Source organism: Crocodylus siamensis, chromosome 15 (genome assembly GCF_052110815.1).
Source record: "Crocodylus siamensis isolate JL-2025a chromosome 15, ASM5211081v1, whole genome shotgun sequence".
NCBI classification, from domain to species: domain Eukaryota; kingdom Metazoa; phylum Chordata; order Crocodylia; family Crocodylidae; genus Crocodylus; species Crocodylus siamensis.
The window spans coordinates 32,781,886-32,802,220 of NC_143409.1; the positions used below are offsets into that span (position 1 = coordinate 32,781,886).

Below are 20,335 nucleotides of genomic sequence, written 5' to 3' on the forward strand. Positions count from 1 at the left end.
ATAGTGCTGGTTTATAAATGTTATCCTTGCATTCTGCCCATTATTTGATAGCAAATACAGCTTAATTGTTTTAGGAAGAATGTAATTGATTTGCAGTCCACAAATGAATGTGGTATTTGGAGGTTTTTTGTTTTAAAGGAATGAATAGTGTCCTTAGCTTAAGAAAAAAGGTAAATGGGAAGAGGGCTATCAAATGGTTTTTGGTAGAGCTTTAGATATTATTATGCAGCTTAATACTGTCTTCATTATTTCATTTGCATTTTTGCTATAATTTGAATATAAAAAGGAGTGGAGAGGGTTGCCCAGAAGGTTTTATTATTTTTATTAGACAATATTGAATTTTTATCTTCTGAAACTTTGTTCTTTGCCTTACTTTTAGACTTGCTTTCTTCGAAATTAAATATCAGTTTTACAAGAGAGATCAGCTTATGTGGAGAGCTGTTAGACATTACAGTGAACAAGTAAGTTTGTTTAAACAGGTCTTCTTTTCAAAATATATTTTTAGGTACATGTAATCACCTAGCATTTGGGGGGAAAAATGGGTAAACCTTATTTGTCTTCATACTTGAACAGATTTGTTTTGCAGACCCATTGTTAATAAGTGCATGATTTTGTGATTCAGCATTTTTACTCCTTGAAAAGGGTTTTAGCTTTTTCAACAGCTTCAGCTTTTATTTTTCTACCCATGTGAAATACAGCATTAAAGTAATAATTCATATTTTAATGGAAATATTTCTACCTACCATGCATGTTTTGCCATAGTCCATTTGTAATGACTTAAACAGAGTTATTTAAGTGCTTCTGTGCTGAACTAGCAGTTTAACATTTATCTCACTTTAAAAAAATATTTTAAAAGCAATTATACTTATATTTTTATTCTAATTTGGGTGATATAGGTAACAACACTTGATAGTGACCTTTGTATACTTCTGTTTTTATTTAGTTCTTGAAGCAGATGTATGTTCTTGTGCTGGGTTTAGATGTTCTGGGAAATCCTTTTGGCTTGATCAGAGGCTTGTCTGAAGGTGTTGAGGCTTTCTTTTATGAACCTTTCCAGGTAAAAGTATTATTTATTTTTTCTTTATTTAGCTGGTTATTTTGATAGTAAGCTAAAGATTGATCATTTGTTTTGGGTTTCTGCAATTTGGTGAAGAATTGTGGGGATTGATATTTGCTAGTCAAAGACAGCTTGTTTAAATGAGCCAGTTGTTTCCAATGTACTAAAGTTGCTAATTGATTATTTTGTTTTTGTTTTTTTGGAAGAGCGTTAGCAGGGAAAGTGGTACAGCCTTTATAGTAAGTCAGTAGCAATCTTTGTTTTATAGTAATTTTCAACTTTTAGGGAGCTGTTCAAGGACCAGAAGAATTTGCTGAAGGTTTTGTGATTGGTGTAAGGAGTCTCCTTGGTCACACAGTTGGTATGTATTGTGTACTTAAATGATCACTATTCTGACAAATGTGTTTTGGGTTAACCTATCTCTCTCCTTTTTGTACTGTGAGGTAATATCTGTTGTAGAGGTGTTTTTCCCCGTATATTTACATGACTTATGAGGACAGGCCAAGGGAACTGGGCTTACTTAGTCTAGAGAAGATAAGACAGAAGGGAGTTAATAGGGGCCTTCAACTACCTGAAGGGTGGTTCCAAAGAGCTGAAGCTGGACTGTTCTCAGTGGTTGCAGATGACAGAACAAGGAGCAATGGTCTCAAGTTGCAGCAAGGGAAGTTTAGGTTAGATATTAGGAAAAACTTTCTCACTAGGAGGGTAGTGAAACACTGAAACAGGTTACCCAGAGAGGTTGTGGAATCTCCATCCTTGGAGGCTTTTAGGACCTGGCTAGGCAAAGCTTTGGCTGGGACGATCTGGTTGGGGATTGTCCTTCTTTGAGCAGGGGGTTGGACTAGATGAGGTCCCTTCCAAACCTTAATTTTCCAAACGACTTTGGAAATAATGGCAGGTGTTTAAATTGCCCATTTGGTCTTTTGGGAAGTAGGGGTTTTTCAGTTTCCAGATCATTGAGGTGATTGACTTTTGAGAGCTTTTGTACTTCAAAATAAGGAAAGGCAACAAGATACAACTCTAGAATTCATGAATCCTTCACCTTGCAGTGCTTTTATAGATGAAGCTCTAGTAGATATTAAACTGCCAGAACAATTTGGACCACTGAATAGTATAGCCAAGACAGTATTGGGTTTTGTATTTTATTTTTATTAGCTTTCTTTTGTTAACTTATAATAGAATGAAACCGAAGTCTATTACAAATATTTCAGATTAACATGATATGTCTTGAAATTCTGCTTTTAGCAAGTTAACAAGTTTGAGATTTGAAGCTCGGTACTTCAAAAATATCCATTGAGTATACTTGACTGTTTTACTATCACATTGGCAACTATAATAAAAAGACATTTTCCTTGAATTTCATAGCCTAGTGTAGCTTGCTGATTATCAAATTATAAAGGCACTGATATTTTGCTCTCTGCTTGGTGGACAGGAGGAGCAGCTGGAGTGGTATCTCGGATCACTGGTTCTGTTGGAAAAGGGTTAGCTGCTATTACTATGGACAAAGAATACCAGCAGAAGCGGAGAGAGGAGATGGGTCGTCAGCCTAAAGACTTTGGTGACAGTCTTGCCAAAGGAGGAAAAGGCCTGTTACGTGTATGAAATTCTAGTTCAACCTACGATTTAGGGTGACTACATAGTACAGTGTGAAATCTAGGACAGGCATGTGGCTTTTTTCCAGTACTCCCTAAGCTACTTCAGGCAGAGGTGGGGTGGGGCACCACTGGTATTACTATTCAGGTAGCTAAGAAGTCAGTGGCCTGGTAATGACTCCTTGTTTTTTTATTACACGGGTGTTAACACTTCCTTTTTAATGGTCATTCCACTAATCAAGTTAACTATTAGGGCAATTTTGTTGTCTGCCTATTTCTGATTAAAGGATAGGATAACCCAATTCTACTTGACTTTTTACTGGACTATAGTATATTAAAATACTAAGTGCTATTACTCTTAACATAAATACACTGAAGATGTAACAATTATCTTTTGTAGCTACCTCTTGTGAAATGAGGCCCATGTTAAGTCTATTTTATCTTTTTAAAAGGTAGCTTTATTGAAAACTGTAAATAACTGGACAATGGCTACAATATATAGATGACAGAAAACTGGAAATTAATTTTGGAAGCTTCAACCTGTAGTTTCAGCCTAGTGGCTGCTGCCCAGTGCATGGAGACCCACTTCCAGCTCCTGACTGCTTTTCACCTGCTCCACCGACCGTCAGGGGCTGTTCATCGCAGTGAATGGCCAGAATGGATGGAAGGCAGCCGGGAGCTGTAGTCAGAGCTTCATGTGCTGGGCAGAAGCTGCTGGGCTGAAGTTTCTTGCGTGCCTGCCCAGAGCAGTGTGGCAGGGGTGGCAGTGGCAACTGGAGGTGAGGGAGGCAGAAAGCCTTGTTGGCTCCAGCCAGTGCATAGATACAGACAGGAGGTGCTGTGGTGGTGGCTGCAGGTGCAAAAGTCCCCATGGCTGGTAGCTGCTGGGCTCCAGACCTGCTGGTACCTCTGAGCTAGCTTCAGCAGCTATGGGTACAGCTCATCTGGGTGCCAGGGTATCCTCTCACAGCTGCAGTGGTGTGGCCTCTATGCTGCTGCCTGGCCAGCCCCTGCTCATGCCACCAGGCTGGGCTGTCATGAAGCCACAGACAGCTGGGAAGGGTCCTGCCCCTGTGGGCCAGCCCTGCCAGGCCCTTCCCAGCTGGCTGTGGCTTCATGACAGTGTCACCCAGCCTGGGTGTGGGGTGCTGGGAATGGTGTGGCCACACAGCTCCCAGTCCGAGCCACAGCTGGCTGGGAATGGCTCTGGCCCCTCTGTGCCCACCTTCATCTGCCAGCCTTGCCAGCTGGCTCTGGCCGTGCCCCCACTCTCGTAGTGGCAAGGTGGGGTGAAGTTACCTTGACAGGGGCTGCTCCACCCAGCCAGGCAGACCATGGCTGCAGTCCCTGGAGGGAGGGGAGAATAAACCTTTTCCCTGTCCCATTAGCCTTAGGGAGCCAGGCTGGGCTGGCATCTGGCCACAGCCATGTCCCTGCTGTGGCTGGAGAGCAGAGGGGCAGGGCCAGCAGTGCTGGCTGCAGCAAATGGCACAGCCCAGCTGGGGGATTCTGGTTTAACTTAAACTAGGTAAGGGTCTGGGACAGAAGTTCTGTAAATGGGTTTGACCCGAATTAAGTCTGATGCTACATTCAACCAGGCTTATCTTAAATCAATTTCAGCTGTTTTGAAACTGGTTTATGTACACTGAACTTGCTTGCTTTGTTGCATCCTGGTATCCACGAACACTGGTGGAACCAGCACCCAGAGCAGCTTGCGGGATGGAGTGTTGGCTGGTCAGCAGGGCTGTGGCTGGGCACGGGGGAGGGCTAAAAGTAGTATGTGCCAGGGTGGTGGGTAGGTAAAGCACTGCCTTGGGACTGGGGTGAGAGGTTTGGCTTTCCCTCTCTGGGGCTTCCTAAGTAACTGTACTGAAGTTCAACACACCATTCTAACCTAGATCAATTAAGTTTGAGTGTACATTAATCCTGGTCTATTTTAGAACAGGTTCTGCAATTTTTAGACTGGTCTGTATGCATGGAGCTTCTGTTTTGTTACAGGTTTAGGTTGATTTCCAATTTGTGTGTTTTTAGATCGGGTCTAAGTTTAAGGTCTGCACCTGGGAAAACTAAGTTGGATCAGGTCACTATTTTTAATGTGATCTAACCTCCACCTAATCCCTGGCCCTCTTACCACCTGCCAAATGTCTGCACTTTTCAGCTAAGTATTAGAAATACTCAGGCTAAGTTACATGGATGGTTGTTCTAATGTTAAGTTCTTGGTGCCTCTGTCCATTGTGATCAGAGTGTTTGTGATGTGAACAGAGAGGGTTATTGCTAAGAAGATGATGATAACCTGTGTGGCCAATTTTATTAGTTCCTTTCTAGTCATTCTAAGAATTATTTGTTTGGTTATAGTGTCACCAGGAATTAATTTTTAGAAAGTAGGGAGAGGGAAGGCTTTTGAAAGCTACCTTGAACATTTCACCTAAATGTTAATTTTTAAAATAAAGCAAGAGAGCCATCTACTGGCTGAATAAGACTTCAGAATCCCCAGCTCTCAAGTGTGGATTTATTTGAGGTTTTTTTCTGTTTGTTTCAGGGTGTTGTTGGTGGTGTAACTGGCATCATCACTAAACCTGTAGAAGGTAAGACAAATGATTATGCTACATTGATGAATGTAAATACATGCCTTTTTGGAAGGCCAATATATTTTACTGATGTGTAATTTTCTTTCTTGGTGAAAAGTTGTGAACAGAACTTAATGGCACTCAAGTATAAGATGATTATTTTCAAGTAATATGATTATTAAAGATTGTTCTTTTATAAAGATGCTGAGGTCTAAAGTGTTTTAGATATTCATTTGCAGAGTTCTTTTCAGCTTAAATGGAAATCCTAAGTTGTTGTTACCTTTGCAAACTATTTCAGTTGACTTTCTATGATGATTTCAACAGTGTAAAACAAACTGGAAAACTAGAGTTTATGGTAAAGAGATAATCAGCAGTATGAACTTTCAGCAATTAGAATCTTTCATCTTTGTGGGAGCTGGAGGAAGGGTTTGGGAGAAAAAGGTGAACAGCCTGAGCAGTACTTTGATACTAACTGTTCAGCATTGTTAGCGGCTTTGTCAATGACATTGTCCTAACCCATTACAATTCATTATTTGTTTTTTCTTAAGGAAACATAATTGGTTTGTTTTATGCTGAGTGTTATGCTTGTCTTTGGTCGTGAACAAACATGCATTTCAGCCACTTCAAAAGAGGAGGAGGAGCTGCTGCTTGGGAGCATAAATCAGCTCTTAAGCTCCATCTTTTTTTATCTTCATGATACTTTAGTGATACAAGCTAGCTGAATCACCCCAACTTTGACCCTGAATGAAGCAGGATTAGTTGCAGACCTTTTGCCAGGTCTTGCATGTCTGCAGAGTCATGCAGATAAAGCAGTTGTTTGCAACTCTTACCTTCAGATATAGATATGGTTGCTATTCATCTACCCTTTTACTTTAAGGTTACTGCTTAATCAGTGTGATGGATAGTACGAGAAGAATGTTGTACAATTATCCCAGATCTCCTGATATTTAGCGTATTAACAGTTTAAATATTAGTTAATTGCAGTATTTTTTTCACCTAACTTGTTGGTCTCTGATAAATTAACCAAATTGCAGTTTGTGGTTCTTTTCTTAATAATCCATTGTCACCTGTACTCAAGACTTTAGGAACTAAATTTTGACCTTAGTTAGGCCCGTGTAACTACAAAACTTTCAAATGCCACTTCTTTTTTTCAGTCATACCTATGGAAAAATTGCATTGTCATATGAGAAATGCTAGTGCAACTAGATCTAAGAACTTAACATTTTAGTCAAGTGTTGGTCATATAAAGAACTAGATTCATGTTTGTTATCCCAGCTGCATAGATTATTGAGGTGTAAAATGTATTCTGAGCAGTAATATCACAAGCAGGGTGTTCTCTGAGGCAAGTTCCCTTTTTATCAGTCCTTTTTTTGAGTTGAGTTGCACGTAGTCATCTAGCTAAAAATGTTTTGAGTTCCAGTTTAATATTTAAAATAGTATGTGGTTGAATTATTAAATTTAGATCTTCAGGTATGTAATACAGTACTATTTTTTTTCCTTTCTGAAGGAGCTAAAAAAGAAGGAGCAGCTGGATTCTTTAAAGGAATTGGGAAGGGGCTTGTTGGTGTTGTGGCTCGTCCAACAGGTGGCATCATAGATATGGCAAGCAGTACCTTTCAGGGAATCCAAAGGTAAAATAAGAAGGAAATAAGGGTTTGCTGTCTTAATCTTGCACTGAACATGTGTTTTAGGGAAATCCAGTAATGATGTGTTTGTTAGCCATTTAACATGCATCAAATACTAGATGCATTAGGATGTTTGCAGTACTTACAGGGTACTTGCCTAAGAATGTGCCAAAGCATGGCTGAATGAATAGTGCTATAACTTCAGGATGGATACTGTCTAATAATTAAGGGTGTGGGCAGGTGTTAATTTGTGATGCTACAAAGGGTCTTACTACTTTGTAGCAGTAGAAAAATGTAGCATTGTTGGGTCTACAGACCTTTCAGCCCTCTGGCTAGAAAGTTGCCTCAAAGGTGAACTGTCCAGCCAGGAAGCAACAGGGAACTGTTCCTTTGGCCCTACGCACCTTGGTAGAGGGGCTGTCTCAGATGTCACATAGGCATCAGCTGGGGACAGCTCCCCAAGACTTAAGGGAGAGATGGGGTGTGTTCTTCTTGCCCCTGATAGCCCTGTTGGTGAACTGAGGTTGTGCCTGGGGGGGAGGTAGGGCGTGCTCCCTGACCTAACCTTACACAGGGGAAAAGAAAATCCCTTTTTTCAGTGCCACCTTTCCCTTATCCCTCTATACTCCTACTTCCTCTCCCTAACTGTAGAAAGGCTTGGGTCTGTGATTGCAGCTGTGGCCCCAGGACTGGAATCAGTCTCAGGGCAACAACCTGGGCTGTCAAACACAACTGCAACCACCCATGGAGGGCAGGGAGTATGCTCTCTGCCACGCTGCCCCTTCAGGCAAATCCCATGAAGGCAGTGGCAGCCAGAAGAACAGGTGTGGAAGTGTGGGAAGTGTGACTTTTTTTTTTTTTTCTTGGACTTGTGGGGCAGGGAACAACTGTTGTAGCTTCTCCCTGCAGAAACTGGTGATGTTCCTTCACTTCCTGTGGCATGGGTGGCAGCTCTTGTTAAGGAACACATTTACACATAGCACTACAAAGCTAAGCCCAACTGAGAAGCTCCTCTTTGAAAATGCCAATATTGTGGCACTTCTGGCATCTTCAGTATTATGAACAACCTGAAGAGTTGCACGCTTCATTTTTGTAGCCCTACAAAGGTGAACTTCATGCTACAAATGTAATGACTGTCCATGGCTTCACTGTACTCCATACTGTTTATGGAGACTATAAACTAGTCAAGCAAAAACTAAACAATAATGAAAATGGTGCTTCATGTTTATCAATTAAAATCTACATTTAAAAAAGCATAATGTTGAAACTTCCCTTTGGGTCTGTTTGTCTGCTCCTGAATGCAGAGGTGCACTTGTTTAACTCTTTTGTAATAATTTGACCACTGCTATATCAGAGATGAAGGGTGGGGTTTTTCTCCAGAAATGCCTTATTGATTTAACAGTGCAAGGTAGGACTTGCTGTCAGTAGAACTTTGAAAACTGCTACTAAAAACTGTGACTCTGTAAACTAGAAAAGTCAATAGCTGTCTAATACTAGGAAGAACTGTCTCCCATACGTATGGTCTTTCATAATTGACTCGTACTATGGCAGGTTTTGTTGACTGCTGTGAGGTCTGTTGTATTGTATCATTCATGGAGTCTGAATGAGGAAAAGCAGGTTGTGTGTGCTGAAGGGCTAAATTTTAAGGAAATAGAAGATATGTGTTAAATAGGCTATTGTGTTACTAGAAGCAGAAAGGAATGTAAGTAATGAACAATTGTAGTACAAAGAAACCTGTAGTAGTTTTGAACACATTTGAATTGTTCTCTGACAGAGTGGCAGAGTCGACTGAAGAAGTATCTAATCTCCGGCCCCCTCGTCTAATTCATGAAGATGGCATCATTCGTCCATATGACAGGGGTGAAGCGGAAGGTTATGATCTCTTTGAGGTATGAATTGCACCAGTTTCAATAGAGGTTAAATTATATAACTTGTAATACAGGATAGTATAAACAAGAAGGTTACTTTTCAAGCAGGTGCATGTGTTCATGGAAGATGATAAAATAAGCAATCCAGCATTTGTTCAATGCAGGCTTGTCTAAAATATATGGTATATAGAAAATACTACACAACCTTTTAAATTTTTGCTTTATACTCACTAGTTGCTCATCTGTTCATTTTCTGTTATATTGGAGCATGACCCTTACTTAAAAATTAAGTGAACTTAGTAGGTTTGTGAGGTAATTTGTGTAGAAAATATTTGGGGGTATTTTGTTACTTGTAATTATCAAAAACAAACCAACCCAGATTCACAAGCAAGGCACTGTTACAATATAAATCTTGTAAAACATTATTGTGTGTAATTATTTGACCGACTTAATGCCAACAATAACATTTCTAATTCTCATTAATGATGTCAGTATCTGAAGAATAATGAACTAATATATGGACCAGCAGTAACACCCCATTTTATAGGAAACCTCCGTAATGAGGATCCGGAAGCTCACTTTTAGTGAACTAGTAGGAGTTCACTAAAAGTAGCTTTTTCTCATATTTATCTGTTGATCTTGACATGGTTTTCAATGGTAACAGACCCACAGTTATAGAAGATCTTGTAATCTGCTTTATCACCATGACATTAGATGTGGGTAACATTCATGATGAATTTTTTTTTGTCTTTTTTTTTTCTTAAATACTCAAATTTGAATCTAGTTAATTTTGGGTGAATGTGAAAAGAAGGAAACAGAGAACATTTTAAGAACACACTAGCTAAGATTTATCTGTAATTGGTCTTATATTAAAAATCAGATTTGATTTTTGATAACTGATTTGAAATGCCTGTTTTCAAAAGTGACAACTGACAGCCTTATTACTAGCTATTGCATTTATCTCCTCTAGATATCAACTACCACTCATGATCCCCTTGCATATTTCTAACTTTTCCTCTTTTTTTTTTTTCTCTCCTTGCATACGCAGCAAGAACTGGAATAGTGGAGTAAACATTTTCCATATTTCTTTCTGATTTCCTTCATCGTCTTTCTCTTTTGATCTGCTTTTTAAGTACTTAAACTAAGGATGTGATTCTGTAAAAAACCCATAATTCATTGACTTCTGTTTAAAACCTGCATGTAGAGACCTAAACAGTATTTAAGTTTCATGATTCAAAACAAGAAATTGCACAGCTGTGTAAACAGTTCCCTTGTAAGAATGGTCAATAAGGAAGGTGATTAACATAGGAAAATTTTATTTTCATTCTTTTTAATGTGTTAAGTTATTCAGTGGAGGTAAGAACTGAAGTGTTTCAGTGAACTTGGGTGGGATCACTTTTAACAAAAAAACATGGTCTCTTAGGCAATCATTCACTCAGTTGCTAGTCAGAATATTTTGGGGATGAGGAGGTTAGTATATGACTCTTAAGCATTTCAAATAAAATGTGTGGCTACTGATGTAGAATAAAATTTTCTTCTGTTTATAAAACTGTTTACTTGTAACTTTGTGATGCATCAATTACATAAAACTAAATAGGTTGAATAAAATGTTTTTATTCATGGCTTAAATAATCTGTCATAGGTCTCCCTCTTGAACATCTGACTGGCTGCCATGATTCCATTCGATATTTAAAGAAGGATTGAAAAACATTATATGAATCTTAGAGTAGTGTGCTCAGTTGACACCTCTCCTACCCCACTGATGTACCTCTTGTATTCCTTATTATGCAGTGTATTATTTAATGCTTTGTCTGTAAATACCAACCAGTTTTAAATTAAGTGAAGTTGTCATTCTCTTTTAGATTAGCAGTTTGACATTATGAAAATGAAGTCGTCAAACCCACAGGCAACAAATCACTAGTTCCAGTAGGGTACTGATGGCTGGCCAAGCAGGGCCTGAGCCCTGGGCTCTGCCCAGGACAGAGGGGCGCTGGAATGGAACCAAGAGAGATCTCGCCCCTGTCCCCCTGTGACTCTTGGCTCTAGCTGTGTGTAGAGCAGAGAAGCAGCAACTCCTCACTGCTTATGGGGTAGATGTCACCTCCTCATAGCCCCTAAGAACTGGTGTTTTTAATGGCAACTTGACACACAGTGGCATCCAAAAAAAGTGAACTCTTCCTAGCAATGGCAAAGTTCTGAACACTACAATATGCATCGCTGCCATCCAGGGCACTGTATTGGGCAGTTGTGCCTCTGATTTAGTCCAAGGTTTTATTTTGTTTTTTTACACGCTGTCCCATATTAAGGTAATTAAACTGACCTGACATTTGTCCAAATCCTTTATAAGAAGAATTAGTACTCAAAACTACCGTTGGGCTTATATCATGGCACTTGAATGCATCTTGATTGGCTAATATTTAAAATAGCTTGTTTTTCCCTTTCTCCCCTCAAACTGTTAACATTTAGGTAGTTTTATAATGCCACTAAAATATTGACAAGAACGTTAATGTATCTGTATTAAGTTGCTTTGATTTTTAAGTAGAAATGCAGGTTCTAGGGTGGATATTATTCTTCAGCTTAAATATTTTTCAGTGCATTGTTGTGCTTCCTGGCCTGTTACATGAAAAAGGGAAAAAGTAGTGCACACTGAAAACAGGCTGCTGTGTTGTGCATAAATACAGCACTTCTAGGCTAGGGACAGACATTCAAAAAGCCTGAGCCTGAATTGATTCAGCCTTCGCAGGTTAGTGCAACCTGCAAAGCTTGAACTGATTTTGGAGGTGGTTAGATATTCCCTTTTCTTTCTAGAAATGCAGGCACATGCCTGCAGTGGCTCAGGCTAGAAGCTGGGGGGCAATAGAGTAGTTCTCCCTTCCCTTCCACAGGGCTGAGCTGGGGGGTGTGTGGCAAGGCTCCAGCAGGCAGCTCTAATTATTTCTCCCCCTCCTAAGCATCTCCGCAGAAAATGTTTATCACCCCTAACTCAGTGTTTATCAGCTTATTAAGAAAACAGAGCTTCTCTCCAAGCTTTTCTTAAACAGCTTTTCCAAGGAAGGACATTACACTACCTGTTGATTTAGCTCCAAAAGGTCTATCTGACCTTGTAGTCTCCCACAGCACCGACTATAGCCAGCATGTGGTCTGCTAGCTAATGCTGACGTGTCTGTGTAAGACAGAGGGGTGGTGGGAATAACCCCTGCTTAGCAGGCAGAAGCCAGGCAGAGCTCTGTGCCTGCAAGTCACTGCTGGAGCTCCAGCCAGGGAGCAGAGGGGAGGGGCCAGCCCTACTGTGGAGCAGAAAGCCCCACCCAGCCCAGAGAGGGTGCCTGGATGCTGGGAGAGGCTAGTTTATCTTAAACCAGCAAGGGGTCTGAGACAGACATTGCCTAAGCCGGTTTGAGCCAAATCAGTTAAGTCTGATACTACATTCAACCAGGTTTATCTCAAACCGGTTTCAGCCATTTTCAAACTGCTTTATGTGCACTGAACAGCTGTTCTGTTACAGGTTTAAACCAGTTTCTGATCACTTAAACCAGTTTGTGTGTAATGTCTGTCCCTAGCCCTACAGTTTCCTAAATCTAAGTTGTGTGGATTAGAATGTTAAAAAACCCAAACTTTTCTACACTTAATTTTCACCACTGAATCTTATTTCTGTGGAAATTCACGTACTCGGCCATGGACAGATGTTACATTTGTAACACTAAATATACCTTTGGTGCTAGAAAAAGCATGAATAACCAGTTGAGCTGTTTGTAGTGGTACGAAAAGGGTGCAAGTGCTTTAAAACAGTAGTGCTTTTTCAAAAAGGAGGTTCCTTGTAGGGTTACAAACCTGTATATAATGCCTGCATAGTTGATTGTAGTAGTATAGGGATCTCTTGCACCTCCAGAATTGCATAATTTCCTGCTTTCCTTCTGTCCCCCTCACCACTACCTCTTACAGTTGGGAAGGAGGGAGGGAGAGTGCCAGCAGTGAGGTTCGTAGATTCATAGATGCTAGAGTCGGAAGAGACCTCAACAGATCGGGTCCAACCCCCTGCACTGGGCAAGAAAGAGTGTTGGGGTCAGATGTTCTCAGCCAGCTGTCTAACTAGCCTTCCCTTAAAGACCCCCAAGGTAGGGGAGAGCACCACCTCCCTCAAAAGCCCATTCTGAATTTTGGCCGCCCTTACAGGGAAGAAGTTTTTCCTGATATCTAGCCTAAATCTGCTCTCTGTCAGTTTGTGACCATTGTACAACTGAACAAGTGAACTGTTCTGCATGCCTCAGTTTTCAGGAGATGCATCCTAGAACAGAGGAGGAAGTGGTTGCAGTAGGAGGGTAAGAGAGCAGAGAGCTCAGACAGACTAACAGGTCACACTGTGCAGAGGAATTGAGATCAAAAATTAATCATCCCAGGTTTCCAATCTACAGCTGTTTCTGTTGTAAGGAAGGACTTCATTTACTTATTTAAAGCAGCATGGGCAAAATATGGCCCACCATCAGATTGGATCTGGCCTGCAGGTGAGCAGCTGGCAACTCATTGGATCTGGCCTGTGGACAGCTGGTAGCTTGGGCTCCATTCTTGTTGTGGTGGTAGGCAAGTAGGCGGGGCTGTTTCCACTGCGCGGGGTGGGCAGGTGTGACCAGTTCCACCCATCAGTATCAGCTCTTGACAGGCATCAGCTGTGGATGCCACTGGCAGGTTTGGAGCCCCAATGGAGAACCTGCCAGCTGTATCCACTATTGATGCTCTGTCCTTCCAGCACAATGCAAACTCCCATCTGGAGCTGACCTGGAACCTGCTGGTGGTATGAGCTGTGGATCCAAGCAGGGGCTTCTGCTATGCTGGGTGAATAGCTGTCAGCTATGGACACTGCCAGCAGGTTCTGTATTGGGGCTGCAGAACTTGCTGGCTGTGCCCGCAGCTGATGCTGCTGCACACCTATCACAGCAGAAGTCCTCATCTGGGTCCACAGCTGAGCCTTGGGGTTTCTGGCAAACTACAGATCCAGCTTGGTTCTGGAGAGAGGTGGGGAGATGGTGACAGAGAGAGAAGAGTGGGAGAGAGATAGAAATTGCACTTTAAGTCCCCAAAACTCATTAAGTAGCCCTCCAGCCAAAATAGTTGCCCACCCCTAATTTTAACATGTGTGACTTTTCAGTAGGCTGCCCCTTTTAGGCAGTCTTAGTTGAAGGAGTAAAGAGCTGTAGAAGTTGAAGAGGACAGCAGACTTCCCAGTCTGCTCCCTGTAGGGTACCTTGGATGTCCTAGTTGCACATACCTCAAGGCAGAGCTGGCAGGAGTGCTACAACTCTTTTAGGTGAGAAGAGGATGAGATGGTGTGCACCACTGGTATAAACCCAGTTACTTCATTTACCGTGGTACAATGAGGTAAAAAAGAAGGAGCAGGAATGCCCTCTGCTTTGCACAGCACCACCAGCTGCAAAGTATGAGGGGAATGTACACTCTGCAGGCAAGTCAGAGTTAAGTTGCCACAGTGATCAAAAAGGTGGTTTAAAAAAAACAACAAGAAAACACTTAAAAGGGTAGAATCCTGTAGTTGCCTTTTTAGGCCCTGCCTAATGTGTTGGGATTTCTGACAAGGACCATTCCAACTGGCAGAACGAGTGCTGCTTCCCCAGCTGTGGGTGTGAGGCCTGGACGGTGTTAGATTCTTAGAGCTGAGCTATGCTGGCTAGTGCTGTATACTTGCTTAGCCCCCCCCCCCAAGTAGCACAGGACACCCTGATTTGTAACGGAGGCTAGGAAGAGGCAGAGCTGCCCAGGCATATTCTGTGAACAATTTTAAAAGCACTGTTTATGTAATAATTCTTCTTTTAAAAAAAGAGGATTTTTGAGAAGTTTTAAATAGATATTTTAACTTGAAATCTAGACTACTAAAAGGAAAGGGGGGGAAAAAAGTAATGCTGTTGCTTTTGTGTTCCTCTACCCAGTGGTTCTGAACTGGGATGCCTCTTATTTCAGAAAAGTTGCTTAGAGTACCTCTAGGTGTCTTGAGTCTAAAAAGGCTGAGTAACAGTGCTCTAGGCAGTGTCAAGTTTTCTCTTCATTCACCCCAGTGTCCTAAGGGAATGCCCCTGACATGAGCCTTAGGTATTACCGAATTCTGTTCATTCTGTAGCATCATCTAGATGTATTGTAACATGATTAAGTCAGCCAATGCCAGTATGTTAAAAGATTGGAACTATATACATAAAACTTGCACAGATTCCCAAAGTAGCTACAATTCTGTACTTTACATGGGTGAGGGGGTGTTTTAATTATAGTGGTTCCTGGACAGCTGCTCTGATTAAAACAGCTCACTCTCACATGTATTAAGCCCCTGTGGATTTTCAAGTGGCCTCAGGATGCTCTATCTAAAGCTCGTTAAATTAAGTTTAGATAAAGTGCCCCCACAGTAATTTTAAAGTGCACGAGGGGCTTAATGCATGTGATGATGAGGTGACACTGGAGCAATTAATAGTTTGTTCTAACATGTTCTAATTAGAATGTGAATGAGCACTTGTATAGGCAGCCCTTCTTGGGGGGGAAAAAAACAAACCACAATTATGGTATATTTGTTTGGATTGCTGATTTGAATCCCTCACCAGTCATGCATGTTTCAATTGTAGGTAAGTATAAGCCAGGCTCCAGCTCATGTCCTGAGCCCAGCACTTATTGGCTAATTACCTCTCTGCCCCCAATTTAGCTCTTGGAGATTACCAACCTTCACTGTGTTTTCCCAAGCCCAGAGGTTAAAGTGGGTAGTAACACAGGAAAGACCTTGATTTTGATCATTGCATGATTATCTCATAGTGTGAAAAACAAGGTGTGTGAATTTCCATCTGCATATGTAATTGTGGAATTAATTTTGTGTGTTTTAAATGCGACTTCTTCATTGCTTAGAATGCATTATTTGTTTCACACTGATATTATTTACTGTAATCTAGCTTCATTGCATCCCTGTTCCTCTAACCATATTGTCAGATCATCAAGAATCTTATGGTTGTTTACACTACTAGCCATTTATGTAAATTAGTGGAGGTGTGAATTTGGATCATTTTAGGATTTTGGCGCTAATTAGATGTCAACTTTTATCTAGATCTATAACTTCCTCTGGTGTTTCAGAAAGAAAAGTTGCTATTATTGCATGTAAATCCCAGATCCATAATTGGAAGCCTTGTGTAATCTGGAGGAAGTCATAGCCAGTTATCAGAAACACATTGATGAGATGCTGGATTTAATATGCATCTTCTTTCTCAGCCTATATGTTCAATGAATGTCTCCCCTTTCTGTTGTGAGTATTTTGAAATAAATGCTCCAATCCCGAGATGTGTTGAGTATGTGCAACTTGGTAGTTTCTTATACTGAACACATCTCTCTGGGTCATGCTCAGGTATATTCTTTAAAGATACTCTCACAGGATCCTCACTCTTGCCTTCAGGCTTCCAGCGGAAGGCATGCAATGCGTTAAGTGACAGAAAAAAGAAAATACAGTTGGGGATTGGAGGGCTGCATCTCACTACAGTGATTATGTCCCACCTTTTGTAGGAGGAAGAAGCAGAATAGACTTCCCAAATACCTCTGCTCTGGGAGTGAAAATACTGTGAGGGGTATCTTTAAAGAACCAGAAACAGCAGCTAGCTTTTTAATTTTTGTGCTCAAGGTTCTAATTTAGAGTTGAATATTGTAAGTACTTTAATTGAATAAATACTTTTTTGTTTTTGTTTTAGAATTCACATATCAGAAAGTTGGAAAAAGAGATTTATCGATACCATTGTGCACTTCCAGGAAGCAAGAAAGCAAACCTCCTTGTTACCAATAGGTATTACTATTACAAAACTTAATGCGTCTTGTAACAGCTGCTTTCGGGAGCTATTTCTTGGTATCTGAAGAACAGAACACAATTATTCGTTGTCCTGTAAAACAGTTGTTATTCTTTGCTCATCTTTCTTGTTTTTTTCCTTGGTTTTTATTTTTTTTAGATTCTTCTCACATTTTGATAGAATAAGTATATTTAAATGAGAGCCAAATCTTACTGATGCATTTCTGATGCAACATCTTAATGTCATTGTTTTGTGACGCTTTGCATCTGATTATAGTGGACTGGGAAGCTCTCTATATGTTCAAATGAAATGAACAGCCACAAGGAACAGTTAATTTTTCCTATGCTAAATTATTGGACGCGGTATGACAAGGGTTTTTTTTCCTTCAAGATTTTGCTGATGACTTTCACAATATTTTCCCCTCAATTTTAGGTTATATTGAAATCAAAATTGTAGCTGTTGCAAAGATGAAGCTGTTGAAAATTCAGGAGGATTTCTCGCCTTGGTTCTTAATTAAAACTATTTGCTATAGCACTTATTTACTCCCATATTCTGACATCCCAGTCTCCTTACTCTGTTAATCTTCTAGTTGAGGCATCAAACGTGAGAAAAAACTGTATGCCTTGCAAATTGGGGAATTGGACACAAGTTCTTAGGTCACCGTCTAAGTCTTGGAGACAGTGGTGGGTTGAAAACATTTAAATGGAGGCAAAGGGCTTGTTTATACTGGCACACGTGATGCTTCCTCTCATTCAACACCAAAGTCTGGAAATGAGGTAGTGTAGCTGCTTACAGCAGCTCTGAATGCTCACCCTAGTGCCACTTGAAAGCAAAATGCTCAGAGCTTTCCTAAGATGGCTGTGCTGTCTCATTTCCAGTACTTGTCATGTGCAGAGTAGCAGTGAGTCAGGGGTGTGCCTCAGCAGTGGCCCTGGTTCTAGTGCAGAGGTAATGTAGACATGCTCAAAAAGCATGTGAATTGTGTTCTTACGCTCAAAATACATTTCTTTCTTACCTTTGTGATCAAATGAAGCAACTTGTCAATTATGAGACCCAGATGTGCCTGTTTTAGTTTTACTGACACTCGTCCACCTTGAAATCCTTAATGCAACAGAAAGGATTTGTTCAAAGTTCTGCTTAGGTTTGGTTAGTGGTGGAGCTTTAATGCTCGTCTTCATTGCAGAGTTAATTCAAGGTATACCCTTGAAGTGTCTTCTATTCAGATGCCTGTCCATGCACACACAGCTCTAACCCACATTTAGTTGACCCCTCAAATCATCTGTTGAAATTAGGGTTCTGGTGACTTGAGCTGATAGTGTAGTTTGGATGCAGTTAAAGTTACTAAGATATAAGTTTGAGTTTGTCAACAGCTGCCAATCCAGTCATTCCATGCTGCAAACCATGTGGTTAGTAGCTAAGCTGTTTAGAAACATGCCTTCACTTAATCCTGTCTAGGTTTAGGCCTACTGGTGAGCCATTGGTGTTCAGCTGTAACGAAAGGGGGTTCTAACCAGCTTTTTATCAAGACTCTACTCATTTGCTTCTGTAGACCAGGCTGAAATTCAGATTTCATTGCACGCATCTTGATTTCGAATTGTAAGTAGTTCCTAGTATCTGCCCAGTGACTCGTACAGACCTACAACCATAGCCTCAGATTGAATATAACTAATTTTGTTAGACGGTACCAAACCTAGGGTTGCTTTATTTTGACAAAATCTTGGTTCAGGAGAAAGGTTCAGTGTTAATCAATGCTGCTTGCTCTTCTTTGAACAGGAGGGTGATGCACGTAAAAGAAGTGGAGATCTTGGGTCATGTAACAACAGAGTGGGATTACTTATTTGAAGATTTTGTGCAGCCTCCTTATTATGAAGCAAATGTTCTAAAAATCTGTGTTAAGGTAAGATGCATTCATGTAAATAAAATATTTGCATCTCCAGTGTTAGGGTTTTTGTTTTTTATGTAACCAAATTTTGATTCAGTACTTATTCTGTTGTATCCCCAGCCCCTGACTTTATATGTATGAAGTTGTCAAAGCATTTAGTGATTGTTCTGTTGTGATGACTGCCTTTTGTAAAATCTTTTGTTTGAATGGTATATATGAGAAAACAAACTTGTAAGATTATTAAAGCTTATGTTTATAACAAACTGATCTTTTAAAAACTGGGTCTTTGAGCAATAAAATGGTGACACCCATATTTAAATTGTAGTATTCTGTGCTCAACCCTTCACTGTGTTTTTGAATAGAACTGACTTTTTGTTGTATGACTAGTCATTTACCTGCAAACTATGGGAATAGGGATATGTTTTAATGATTAATCAGTAGTGTTAAGTTATCAAGTGAACTAGTTGGTAACATTTTAAGACTCCAGGCTGGTGTGACCTGGTTTGTCAGAGACAGGCAAGCGGCCAGGCACTAAGAACTAGTCACCATGGCTACTTTTTCCCCAAGGCATCATAGAGAGAATGCCTGCAGACTGTAGGTTGCTACTGTCTAGTCCAGTTCCATGATGTTGACACTCTGAAATTTACCAGTAAAAGATATGTAAAAAGATATGCTTATATCTGTCTTTAAACACAGATGCTTTCGTAATAAAACACAGTAATTACTGGAGAAGCGACTTATCAATTTTGTGTAATCTAATATAGATCTGTATAGATGTGCAAGGTGATGTAATTTAAAATAAACATTTAAACACCCAATATTGGTCTCCATTCTGCAAGTCACAGTAACTGAAATGTTGTTACTCCTTAACAGGATCACAGGTTATTCCACAAAAGAGATAGCCAAGGTCAAGAATGTGTGAAGGCAATTCACCTTCAGAATGAAGCAACAGCAAAGGTAATTCTTGTTTTAGTTTGTGATTGGGTTTTCAGGGATTTTTTTTTCCTGTCACTATTAATGTTGTAATTCAGCTTCTCGCTAAAGTTACTGAAGTTATAATACCAAACATAGAACTTTGCTCGCTGCATGAGAGAATTCTTATAATTCAAAACATACTGATAAAAATGGATCAGGACATCCAAGAATATATTTTGAAGCAGAAGACCCCCAAGGTCCCTCCCCAGAAGTTTTAAATTTCTGAGAACTGGCTGGAATGCACTGCAGCATTAATAATTGGTATGAAGGAATGGTTGACTTTGGAACTCTTGCCTTCTTGTGAGGAGCAAGGAAGGTTGCCCACGAAGGGTTACTGTTGTCAGAAAAGATGTAAGATCTCCCATTTTATTACCAGGTCCCCATTGACAGCCATTTATTTTGTTGAAAGTTGTGGTGTTGGACTTCTCAGCATCGGGCACTTTGAGCCACTTGCCTGCAGAGGGCTTTGAGTTATGTCTCCCCTCTGACTCCCTGTCCAGATCTTTCAGTCTTTTTCTAATGTCAAGTTTTCCAAACGCGTTGAATTCTGTTTCTCTTCTCTTGACTCTCCCCAGTTTGTCTCGAACTTTCTAAAGTTGTGCCCAAAATTGTATGTGCTTTTCCGGCTGAGTTGCTGCTGGAGCAGACTTCTTTCCACCTGTATCTTGCATATGACTTCCCAGCACAAGACTTTTCTATGCAACAGTGCCATAACATTTGGCTCCTTCAGTCTGCCTCAACCATAACTCATCTGAGATTCCTTCTTCCTGTTTTGCTGCTTAGACCATGAATCCCCATTTTTGTATTTGTGCTTTGTGGTTTCTCTCTTCAAAGTTCTTAGACTACTTATTTTTGTCTTTGTTGTTCTTAAATTCTAGTCTTGTCCTCTAAAGTGCTTGCAGTCCCTTACCACTTGGTGTCCTCTGCAAATTTATGAATGTACTGTTTTGTTAATGAAAAT

The 20,335-nt window shown here is 40.5% G+C and overlaps 1 protein-coding gene across 1 annotated transcript in view; it reads left to right on the plus strand.

Annotated features, from left to right (window-relative positions):
- VPS13C (vacuolar protein sorting 13 homolog C) overlaps positions 1-20,335 on the plus strand; it is a 157,731-nt gene that overhangs the window by 134,717 nt on the left and 2,679 nt on the right. The window contains exons 73-82 of the mRNA XM_090030191.1: positions 380-461; positions 944-1,057; positions 1,343-1,418; positions 2,490-2,653; positions 5,189-5,234; positions 6,724-6,847; positions 8,616-8,730; positions 16,425-16,516; positions 18,291-18,414; positions 19,273-19,356. Of these exons, the coding sequence (XP_089886317.1) occupies positions 380-461; positions 944-1,057; positions 1,343-1,418; positions 2,490-2,653; positions 5,189-5,234; positions 6,724-6,847; positions 8,616-8,730; positions 16,425-16,516; positions 18,291-18,414; positions 19,273-19,356 (1,021 nt within the window). The remainder of the gene's footprint in view (positions 1-379; positions 462-943; positions 1,058-1,342; positions 1,419-2,489; positions 2,654-5,188; positions 5,235-6,723; positions 6,848-8,615; positions 8,731-16,424; positions 16,517-18,290; positions 18,415-19,272; positions 19,357-20,335) is intronic.